Source organism: Tupaia chinensis, unplaced genomic scaffold (genome assembly GCF_000334495.1).
Source record: "Tupaia chinensis unplaced genomic scaffold, TupChi_1.0 Scaffold000578_2, whole genome shotgun sequence".
NCBI classification, from domain to species: Eukaryota; Metazoa; Chordata; class Mammalia; order Scandentia; family Tupaiidae; genus Tupaia; species Tupaia belangeri.
In genome coordinates this window covers 2,206,916-2,219,247 of record NW_006160094.1, presented here as the reverse complement: position 1 = coordinate 2,219,247, position 12,332 = coordinate 2,206,916, and the positions used below count along the sequence as shown (strand labels likewise).

General features: G+C 41.5%; 1 protein-coding gene across 1 annotated transcript in view; it reads left to right on the top strand.

Annotated features, from left to right (window-relative positions):
* ITGB1 (integrin subunit beta 1) overlaps nucleotides 1–11,976 on the top strand; it is a 32,757-nt gene extending 20,781 nt beyond the window's left edge. The window contains exons 14-15 of the mRNA XM_006158286.2: nucleotides 1,079–1,245; nucleotides 10,744–11,976. Of these exons, the coding sequence (XP_006158348.1) occupies nucleotides 1,079–1,245; nucleotides 10,744–10,809 (233 nt within the window). The 3' untranslated portion in view covers nucleotides 10,810–11,976. The remainder of the gene's footprint in view (nucleotides 1–1,078; nucleotides 1,246–10,743) is intronic.
* Nucleotides 11,977–12,332: the final 356 nt, after the last annotated feature.

Sequence of the window (12,332 nt, the reverse complement as noted above, 5' to 3'; positions counted from 1 at the left end):
AGAGAGTGACAGGCATTCTCATGCACTCTGAGTGTTTCAAGTTGACTTGGGACCCAAACCGACAGTCAGCCATGTGGCTTCCAGCACTGCAGATCAGTATGCTACCACTTGAGCTACCCAGGCTGCTAGTGTTAGGGGTTTTTTGTTTTTGTTTTTGTTTTAATATTAAACTTTAGTTTTAAAAAATTTACTGTGAGGTGTGTGTACTTGTCAGAGAGAGAGAAGGAGAGAGAGAGGGAGGGAAGAAAGAAGAGGAAAGTGAAAAAGTACCCCCCCAGAGAAGAAGGGGGAATGGCCACACCACAAATCCTTTGCCCCCATCATCCTCCTGGGATTTCGGGCACATGTGCACGTGTACCTGGTGTGACTTTCAAACTGCTGGATCCGTACTTAAACCACGTGGTTGGCCATGTGGGATCCAGCCGTCCCAGCCATCATGTCACCAGCTGGCCTGTGTTTAGTGATTTTTAATGTGTAAATTTTGTGTATATCGTGTTAACTTTATGCTTATTTTCATGATTTTTGGTAACATATATTGTGATACTGTTGTTTCAACTTCAGTCTCCAATATGTAGAGATAAATTTTCATGTACATGTAAATCCATGGGGCTTTCGTTTATTGATCACGTACCGTGTAATGTTGCAGACTCACTTGTTAGTCTCTAGTAGTTTTTTATTTTTTAAGTGTATTTATATCTTTCATGTGAATCAGAGACAGAGACAGGCACGCATGAGAGTCTCTTGCCGTGATCCTCCCCAGTCTTCCCAGCTGGCCCGTGCCTGTGCCTGGCATAAACCAGTTGACCGGGGACTCCAACCTGTGGCCTTCCACCAGAATTCAGCATCACCCACGCAGCACGCCATCTCGGTGCCACCAAGCTGCCCAGTGCTAGTAGCTATTTATGGGTTCTTTGTGCATTCACTTTCTTACTAAAGTTTTTGTTCTTTATTCTTTTATTTCTTACTATGTTTTTATTCCTGCCTGTTTTCTATAAGACGCTGCCCTGCTGTTTGTAGGCGGGCTGGTCTTTGCCCATATTAGTCCCTGCGTGCTGATCACCTCCTTCCTGTTTTCCAGATTGTCCCACGGGTCCAGACATCATTCCGATTGTAGCTGGTGTGGTTGCTGGAATTGTTCTCATTGGCCTTGCATTACTGCTGATTTGGAAGCTTTTAATGATAATTCATGACAGAAGGGAATTTGCTAAATTTGAAAAGGAGAAAATGAACGCCAAATGGGACACGGTAAGTTGCAAAATATCTAAGGAGCGAGGTGGTTGGTGAAGTCATTGAATACGTCTGAGCCTTATTAACTGTAAAACTGATTATTAAGATTGCTTTAAGTATCCTCTTCTCCCAAAATGTGTTATTTGGAGAATTTGCATTTAGTGAAAAACAGCATCCTAAATATAATCCATTGAAATGAAATATCCTAAGAGTCTATATTCTGGTTACTATAGCTAATATTTTTATTTCTTATACTTCTTAAGTCTGTTCTTCTGCCCTTTTTTTTTTTTTATAGTTTTTTATTTCTTCCATGAGAGAGGGAAAAGGACAGAGACAGGCACCTTCAACAGGGTCTTAAAACTGATCCACTCCAGCCTCTGCCCGTCAGGATCATGGGCACACACATGCACACACATGCATACCTAGCATGTACAGGGAGGCCTCAGGATGTGAACCAGGGACCCTCCCACTTGGGTTGTTTCATCGAATATAAAATAGAATCCTAAATAATGTTACTTGTGTAGCGAGAAAGCTATTTGATAGAAAGCATCTCCTTTTTTGAAACAAAAAACAGTCATTGTAAAGCAGCTAGACTCTAAGGCCTCCAAGGGCCTCTACAGCCTGTTTCCATTTCTGTTACATCTGCAGAAGGCAGCACTGGGGGCAGAAATCAGACCAGTGGTTGCCAGGGGCTGGAGCCGAAAAGGGTCCACCACAGAGGGCACGGAAGATCTTGGGCTGATCTGATTCTGGGTGTGTTTATATATTCGAAAGCTCCGGGCACTCTGTACTTTAAAAAGGCATATTTTGACTCAACCTGGTGGCGAAGTTAGTGGCGAACTGAACTGCAGTGCTGGAAGCCATGTGGCTGACTGCGGGTTCAGGTCCCCAGGTTGGCTTGTAAACACACCAGATGTGCACACACGACCCAGACCCTGACAGGTCGGAGGGCTGGGGGAAGGAGATCGCAGACCTAGGGCACCTCTCTCCTTTCTCTCTTTCTTGTGCAAATGCACACTCTATCATGAATAAAATAAACTTTAAAAAAGATACATTTTACTCTATGCAAACTCTATCTCTGTAAACTGCTTTGTAAGAAGTCTGTGCTAGTATCCGGTGCCCTGTAATGTGAAGTCAGGGAAGGGCAGCTTCTTCGGCTCACGTCAGCCCCTGTATTCATCTTCTGATGCAAGGAGGTTGTGACAATCTTCAGTATTTTAAAATTGTAAATGCATGTTTGTCATTTATATCTTGCTACAGTTTACTTGGGTTTTAAAAATAACTATGAAGTTCAGAAGTGTAGAAATAGTAAAAATATTCTTTTATAGAGTTTAAGCACTATAAATGTCAATTTTCTGATGAAATCATTAGAAACTATTTCTTTTACTTCAGCAAGAAAATCCGATTTACAAGAGTCCTATTAATAATTTCAAGAATCCAAACTATGGACGTAAAGCTGGTCTCTAAGCTGCCGTTCGTATCTCTTTGCACTTTCTGTCTGCATGTGAAGTTTTCCTTTCTGACTGCACTGCGTGTGTCCCTTATCACCGTTGCTTTTTTAGGTCTGGCTTTATTTACATAGCTCTGTTAAGGCTTTTCTTTCTGCGTGTTAATTTAGTTAGTGCTTAGAAGGCTTTGCAGTGAATTCCATGCTATAGAAACAACCGCAGTGCTTTGCAATTCGACAGGCCTGGGGTTGAATCCCGGCCCTTCCGCTTAGTAAACACAGCAGCATCCAGTCACTTCCCGTCACTTCCCAGGGACTGTTTCTCAGGTCTGTAGCAGGGAGTCGGTCATCCGTACCGATTGTGTGGGGTTGATGGTTTTTAGGCAAGACAGCTACAGTACATGCCATCAGTCCGTCAGCTGTAATCCACGACAGCCCTGTGCCTTAGGTGGTAGTGTCCTTATATAACAAAGTACTAGGTGTAAATTCTTAGGTTGAATAGTGGAAATTGAATGTGAAATCCCAATTGCAGAATAGGGAAATAAATGTAAGCAGATAGAACGTCTGTATGGCATACACCTACGTTAGCATTGTAAGAACCATCTTGAGATTCATATGTGTACATATAAACAAAATGCCAAGTGATTATTTAGTTTGGATCTTCATTTTTAAGAATTACTTATTTAATTTTGTTTATTATTACTTAATTTACTTTAGGGCATGTGCATTCACCAGAGAGAGACAAAAATAGAGGGAAAGTGAGAAATTACTCCCCAGGGGGGATGGCCAGGCTGCAATCCCTTCTCCATTCTCCTCTTAGGATTTGGGCACACATGCACACATGCCCAGTGTGATTTTCAAGCTTCTGAGTCTGCCATGAGGGAATTCAGTACCTTAAACACCATGCCACCTGCTGGCCCCCCATTTTTTTCTTTTTTCTTTTTTCTTTTTTCTTTTTAATGAAAACATGACATGATGTGGTAGCCAAACAGAAATGGAAAACATTGTAAGGGAAGATGATGTGTGTGCCTGTGTTAGTTTCGTTAATGAATTATTCTAGTTTTTAAATCTAAGGTTAAATTTTTTAAAAATAACAAACTTTAAAGATAAAAGTCTCAGGGCCAGCAGGTGGCGTGGTAGTTAAGGCACTGGATTCCCACATAGCTAACTACCATTTGATTCCCGGACCTAGCAGCTTAAAAGTTACCCTGAGTGTGTGCGTGTCTGTGTGTCTGTGCACATGCCTAAAATCCTGAGAGGTGAATGGAGGAGAAGGGTTTGTAGCAAAGCCATCCTTCCAGGGCAGGGGGGCTTGATTTCTTATTTTTCCTCTCTCTGTCTCTGTCTCTCTAGTGAGTACATGTACTCTATGGCAAAAACCTTTGTGGAAAAAAAAGATAAAAGTCTTATTTTGGTTTAAAATAAAAACTTAGTTGAAAATTTTATAGTTGTGGGGCCAGCACATGATGTAGTGGTCATGTCGCTGGACTCCCACATGGCTGACCACAGTTCAAGTCCTAGAACCAGTGGCTTGAAACTCAGGCCAGGCACGTGTGTGTGTATACCCAATATCCTGAGAGGAGAATGGAGGAAAAGGGATTACAGCATGGCTATCCCCTCCAAGGGGTGATTTCTCACTTTCCCTCTGTCTCTCTCTCTCTCTGGTGAGCATATGCACCTTAAGGCAGAAAGTCTCAAAAAAAGAAGAAAATTTTCTAGTTGTAAAGCTTACTTTTCCTGTTCTTTTGTTTTGACAAATGTATATTTTACCTGGATGACAAATTTATCACTCTTGATTAGCAATAGTCAGAATTCTTCCTTTTCTGGTTTCAAGCTGTTAGTGTCTGAATTCTCATTAAATGTGTCTAGTATATTTTAATATATAATTAGATAAATCCCTCAAACCTTCAGATAAAAAGGTTGTGATGAGAACCACATTCTCCACACTGGTGGTCTAGAACGCTCCCCTCCTGTCCCAAGTGACTGAATAGAACAGAACCTGAGGGGCCAGCCTGTCTCACCTCTCACCTACTGTGCAGAGAGCAGCAGTGTTGGTGATAATTACAACGGACACATCTGTAATACTTGTGTCTCAAGTGTGGTTCTAAGCAGCTCATCTGTATTTAATTTTCTTAGTGAACAGAGTGGGAACTCTGTATTCACCTCTTTCACATAAGAGAAAAGCGAGGTGCAGAAGGGTTAGGTAACTTGACCGCGTCCAGAGAGCTCTTCGTGGGAGAGCACAGTGAGGCCGGGAGCTCGGGCTCCAGAGTCCGAGTTTTCACCCACCATGTGGTGCCAGCGGCAGTCATAGACCACCTGCTTATTAGGAAGAGGGAGTCACCCTGCATAGAGAACTACAGCATTTTTCACAATTCGTGGTTATTCAGAGTAGCAGCGCTGCTCCGGGCAGACGTCAGACTAGAACTCCATTACACCGAGCTCCGCACCACGGCCAGGCTCCTTTACTTACAGCACGAAGAGGAATGTGAATCTCAACACGGTTTCACACTGTTAAGGGACCTAGTAACGTTAGAAATTTTGACTTACCAGAATTTTTTATTTCTAAGCACTTTTAAAGATTTTTTTGTAGAGGTTTTTTGGCTATAGGGTGCATGTGCTCACCAGTGAGATAGAGAGAGAGAGAGAGAGACAGAAAGCGAGAAATCACCCACGCCGCAATCTCTTCTCCTCCACTCTCCTCTCGGGATCTTGGGCACGCACGCACACGCCCCTGGCATGAGTTTAAGCCACCGGGTCCGGGACTCAAACCACGGTCATCTACATGGGAGTTCAGCAACATAGCCATTACGCCAACTGCTGGTCCCAAGACTTTTTAAAGTTAAGTTTGATGGCAAAAAATTACAGTCAAGTCCATACATGGGCCGATAGGTCATTTTGCGTGACTCCAAGACTTGATGCATACTGCTGCTGCTTTATGTACTTTAGAGAGAGTGAATGTTTGAAATTGCTGGGCTTTTTTCCCCTATCTTTAGGACAGAAACAGTCAAATGCTGACAATTTCATATAGTTATTTCTCCTATGAGAATTATTTTCTGTTTGTCATACTAAGAGGTAAAATTTTTAGCTTTGCCATAAGTCCAAATGTGCATTGAATTCAGTTATCAATAACTATTATTGAAGCAGTGTTTATGCTCTTAATCTTTGACAAAAACGTTACTTCTTTAGCCAGAATAAGTACACACACACAAACACGCACACATGCGCGCATGCACACACACGTGTGTTTATCTGTTCTTCTGCTGTCGGACACTCAGGTTGATTCCGTGTCTTGGCGTTGTGAATGGTGCCGCAGTAAACGTGAGAGTAGTTACCTCTACAACTTAATCTCCTTTCCTTTGAGTGTGGCTTAGTGGTGAGACTGCTGGATCTTCACGGCAGCGCCACCTTTAGTTTTGGAGGAACTGACGTTCTGTTTACAATAATGGCTGCACTGCAGTGTAGAGTGCCCTTCTCTCTGCGTCCTTACCAGCTTCCGATGTTTTTGATAACAGCCATCTGAACTGGAGTGAAATGACACTTCACTGTGGTTTCGATTTAATTTTTCCTAATTTGTATGTCTTCTTTTGAGAAATGTCTATTCAGATCATTTGTCCTTTTTGAACTGGCTTACCCGAATATATACATAATGCAACAGCAGGAAAGTATTTTTTTTTTTCAGTTAAAGAGATCATTTTTATTTATTTTAGAAAACAATATTATAACAATGTAATTATTTATCACTTAAAAATCAACATGCAAGATTTCAGATATCTTTAATTGTAATTTGAGGTGTTATTATTTTCCCCAAATATTTTATATTTTTCAATTTATTTGTTTATATTACTATTTTTATACATTCAATTGCTATACATTATTTGCTTGTAAAGAGAATTTAACCAGCATGAAAGAAATACACCTCAGACCAGTCCAGTTGAGAATACTATACACGTTATCATCAACAGGTAATAAACCATTTCTGTGTCCCACCCATGTCTTCTCTCTCTTTTTTCTCCCTGATTTCCTTCCCTACTCTCTTCCCCTCTCTCCTTCCACAGTCTCCAGTGTTCATAACTATTTTCAATGCTTTTGTGTCCAAAAAGAACCACAGGAGACCCTGTCATTTGATAGAAAGTAGACAAATATGGAAGATTTATTGCTGAGTGAAGCAAGTCAGGCTATGAAAGAAAGACATTGTATCTCTCCACTTCAATATACCAACTGTCTCCACTCTCTGGTAGAGACTGAAAGATTGGTGGACAGTTGTTTTTTAGTATTAGTAAAGTCCAGGCAAACAAATAGTTACTGATTATTCTAAGAGATGTTCTCGAGAAAAATTTAATTAGAAATTAATGAATGAACATCAAGAAATTAAACAAATAGTGGATTATAAACCACTTTTCTGATATGGGACCAGGATTTGCCAGTCAATCATGTCATTAACTTATTTGGATAACAGGCAGGCACTAATTATTTCAGCACATGAGACTATTATGTTGGTATTTTTTTTAAATATCAAACTATCCATTTATAACTATTAAGTGAGTTTTAAAAATTGTTTTGTTTACCTTGCCCTGTTTTAATGCAAATTAAATGTGGATCCTAAATTTCCCACAGGTATGCATGGTATATCTAATAGATTCTATAATAGATTCTTTTTTTTTTTTTGGAGAGGCTTTTGCATAGGGCTCATGCCCTCACCAGAAAGAGACAGAGAAACAGAAAGCGAGAAATCACCCCCCCAAGGATATGGCCATGTTGCAACCCCTCCTCCTCCATTCTCCTCTCAAGATCTTGGGCACGCAGGCACATGCACTCGGTGTGAGTTTAAGCCTCCAGGTCCAGGACTAGAACTGTGGTCGACTACATGGTAGTCCAGCAACATAGCCATTACGCCAACTTCTGGTCCCTCTAGTAGATTATTTCTATAATGGATTCTATAGCCACCACTACTAGCCATTCCAGGGACACTGTAAGGAGGACATTTTACTGGCTCAGAAGGCTTTCTTTCAGATAACCCTGTTCTCTTGGTTTAAGTACGGTGTGGATTTGGTGGTAGTGGTTTTGCACTGCAAACAGTGGAAACTAACCTGGATTATTTAATTTACTCCCATTTAAAATGATGTCTAACACAGATAGCGAGTTTACTTTGGCTTCTAACATTGCATGTTAAACCACTTGGATGGGCTTTAAAATAATAAATATAAATATTTTGTGTGTGACAAGGCAGACTTTTCTGCAGAGGTAAGTCCTATCATATAAATTATACTTTAGACTCAGTAATATAGGACTTTTTTAAAATTTTTTTCTATAATAGATTCTTTTTTTTTTTTTGGAGAGGCTTTTGCTATAGGGCTCATGCCCTCACCAGAAAGAGACAGAGAAACAGAAAGCGAGAAATCACCCCCCCAAGGATATGGCCATGGTGCAACCCCTCCTCCTCCATTCTCCTCTCAAGATCTTGGGCACGCAGGCACATGCACTCGGTGTGAGTTTAAGCCTCCAGGTCCAGGACTAGAACTGTGGTCGACTACATGGTAGTCCAGCAACATAGCCATTACGCCAACTTCTGGTCCCTCTAGTAGATTATTTCTATAATGGATTCTATAGCCACCACTACTAGCCATTCCAGGGACACTGTAAGGAGGACATTTTACTGGCTCAGAAGGCTTTCTTTCAGATAACCCTGTTCTCTTGGTTTAAGTACGGTGTGGATTTGGTGGTAGTGGTTTTGCACTGCAAACAGTGGAAACTAACCTGGATTATTTAATTTACTCCCATTTAAAATGATGTCTAACACAGATAGCGAGTTTACTTTGGCTTCTAACATTGCATGTTAAACCACTTGGATGGGCTTTAAAATAATAAATATAAATATTTTGTGTGTGACAAGGCAGACTTTTCTGCAGAGGTAAGTCCTATCATATAAATTATACTTTAGACTCAGTAATATAGGACTTTTTTAAAATTTTTTGTTCATCCCTTAACATTCTTAAGTATTAAATATTATATTTACTTAGTGCCTTATTTTAAAGACACTTAATTAGATGACTATTTTCCCATCGTATTTCGAGGGATGGGTAGCTCTGGCCTCACGTACAGCTAGGAGGATGGCAGTAGGAGTCTGAGTTACTCACACGCTGGCTTTTTGGGGGGTGGCTGTGGCTTTTCAAGAATCCTTTCCTGACTCCTGTGTCAGGGTGTCTGCTGTACTGTCTGCATAGTCACGTGTTAGCTCCAGTGGGACTGCAGCTCGGGGTTTGGTGCCTGTGTGATCTTACCATCGGGCGATGTGAAGCTCGTGTCTGTGGGATCCTGAGTTCCCCAATGCATCTCGAAAACTGATCAGGTTGTGTTTGGAGGAGACAGGGTGAGGGCGTGGTGGGGTCTCTCAGGACCCAGCTGGGACCCCTGCTAGGCTCATGGCCCGCCCTTGGCGGGACAGGATGCAGACTCCTAGGGCACATGAGGCCACCCTGCCTTGGCCCTGCCTTCCCGGCTGGTCTCTCTCCCCCACACCTCAGAACGCCACCCCCACAGCACACTCGCCAACTTCTGAACTCCATTTCTTCAGAAGGACGCCACTACTTTCCTTATACCTTCCATAAATTTCTCTTTACCTTTTAATAATTATCAGTGGTCAGTTTCACTGTGAAAATGTTCCTAATCTCAGATGAAGTTGATTTTTTTCTTATGCTGTTTCCATACTGTGTACTTAATTCTATTTGTACTATGAGGACGCCTTTTTTTCATGGTTGTCATGCACCAAACCATACCCTTACCGAGGGCAGAAATTGGGGCAATAAGAGGTCCAGATATACTCTGTAGGGATGTGTGAGTAAAATTTCAAAAATTACTTTTAGATGCTTTCTATAAATATTTTTAAGTGACTTGCAGGTAACTGTATAATGTATAAAACAACAGTATTTTAAAAATCTTAATTTTTTGCCTAAAAGGTTATTTCCCTGATCATTAACAAATGTTTTGATTTAATATGTACCTGTACTTTCCTCTGATAAAGGGTTATTTTATTTTGCCCATTTTTACATTGGCTTTCAAACCTGCTTTTGTTAAGAACAGGAGAAAAAAGTGGTATAGCAGGTCATTAAATACAGCATTTAACATAAGGACTTCCAAAAAAATGGTGTTATAGCTTCTGTGTTCTTTTTCCACCTAGTATGTCACTGTGCCCATGCATTTTGGGATCATAAAAGATCTCGAGTTTTCGGCTTGGTGTCACTTGCTGGGCTTAATTTCAGTACTCTTCACTGGAGTGAGGACTGCGTAGCACGGTTGCCGTTAAGCTTTGTAGGAACCACAGCGACTTCCCGAAGAATGGCCCTTACCTTAGTGGACATTCTGAGCATATCTGGCGGTGTGGCGTGGTGTTGGCAGCGGGCCCTCAGTGACGTCCTGACCGCCTCACTCAGGACTCCCAAAGTTCGTGGGCGAGCCCCAGGCGTCCCCTCCCTGAAGCTGTGATGAAAGCCCAGGATTCCCGTTGTGATTATCTTGCCCTCCGCGCTGTGAAGGGATGAGAATCAGGATGGGGTAGGAGCAACGCTACTGCCTCCTCATGACAGGCACAGCCAGTTCGAAGGACAGAACCCGTGGTCACCACGCAGTCCTTGCTGTGGGGGCGTCCCTCGCCCTGTGATGGAGGAAGGACTAGGGCGAGGCTGCAGTGCCAGGTGATGGGGACATCATCAGCCCCGTAGAGAGCTCTCGGTTTTCATTTGAGCATAAGCCACTCCTAGTACCCTTTTAAATATTGTGATATCTGGACAGGTGAAATGGAAATAACTTCTTTTTTTAATATTTATTTATTTACATTTGTTATTATTATTACCATTTTTTAGTTTGATCAGAATGAAAGAGAGAGGAAGGAAAAGTGAGAAAGCAAGCCGCCAGGTCCAGGACTCTGACCGAGGTCGGCCATGTGGGAATCCATCGCCTTTAACCACCATGCCACCTGCTGGCCCCCCAGGAAATGACTTCTTAAAACGACTGCTCAGTTTTGACTTCACCTGATTTTAGTCCCTGATCATTTTTCTCACTTTTTTTTTTAGGGTGAAAATCCTATTTATAAGAGTGCAGTGACAACCGTGGTAAATCCGAAGTACGAGGGGAAATGATCGCCACGTGGGACAACTTGACAACAACGAGTGCGAAGTCATTTCCGTAGTCACAGGAGGTAGCTTAGGGCAGAGTCGCCATGATTCAACTCGTGCAAACTTTGTAAATGTACAATATGTATAATGTTAAAATTTTTTTTTTTATTATTTTGAAAATAATGTTATAATCCATGCCAGGGACTGACAAAAGACTTGAGACGGGATGGTGATCCTGTCAGCTAAGGTCACATTGTGCCTTTCGACCTTTTCTTCCTATTCTGTTGAAATCAAGCTTTCAGTGATGAGGGGGTATTTCTAGAGGGATGGAAAGGGCAGTAGTTAAAGCCGTGAGCATGACGGGAGTTTCTAGTAATCATGTATTAGACTGATATTTAGCTTCACAGATATGTCAGTTTTCAGTTATCCCGAATACGAAGTAAATGCCCTGCTAGCTAGCTTAGGATTGTTTTCTGCCCGTCATTTTGCAGTTTGCCTGTCAGACACGACTATGACATATCTGAAAGAGGAACATGTTGAGGATCGCTGGTGTAAAATAGCTTCAGAGTATTGAGTCTACAGAGGCCATGGAGAAAATTGAGAATGTTAGGAAGCAAAACCAATAGCTTTAAACCCTGTGTGCCATTCTAAGAGTTACATAATCTCAGTAACTTTTACGCCTTCTATCAGTTCAAGCCTTGGATTAAAAGAACCGGGAAATATTTTGCTGAAAAGTCCTTGACTTAGCACTATTTACATAAAGGCCTTAATTTCTGTAGTATTTGCTGAATGGGGGACCTTTGGGATTGAATTAATGTTATCTTATTGTTTTTATTTTGTTTAATGCCTGGTGCTTTTTATCACCTCTCCTAGTCTTGTTGTTTGCAGTTTAGGGGTCAGACTTTTCTTTTTCCTCAGAACTGTTTCTTTGAAGTTTTAGCTGTAAGCGCGCCTGTTTAATGAACGCGGGAGGCTGTGCTCGGCTTCTGCAGCAGCTCCGCCCACGCAAGTCTGACTTCCGGTTAGCGCCGTAACAAACCACTGTGTGTTTACTTCTCACCTCCCGAGCTGTCCCTCTTGTTTTGTACTAGTCACGTTCTTGTTTTAAGTGCCTTTTAATTTTAACAGTTCACTTTTTACAATGCTATTTACTGAAGTTATTTATTAAATAAAAATGCCTAAAATACCTACCTTGGATGCTTGGGCTCTGTACTGATACATTTCGCCGGCTGTGTGCATGAAATCTAAGTTAAAGAAGCTGACGATAAAACCTTTCTGGCTAGTGGGTATTTTGCTTGAGAAGCTAAAACATACTTTCTTAACATTTATTTTTAAAAAGATGTGCTAGGGACATAAGGGGAGTGGGGTGGTAAAATACAGACTTAGGAAGACTATCTTTGGGCTCTCTAAGGAGTATTGGAAAGATCCTCACCTCTCCAGTGCTAGAAGGTCGATTTCTTCCCTACGTTAAACAGGGTTAGCTTTTTACAAGTATCGATTTAGAGCGATTACCCATAGCTGGAAATCATATCATTTTATCTATGATA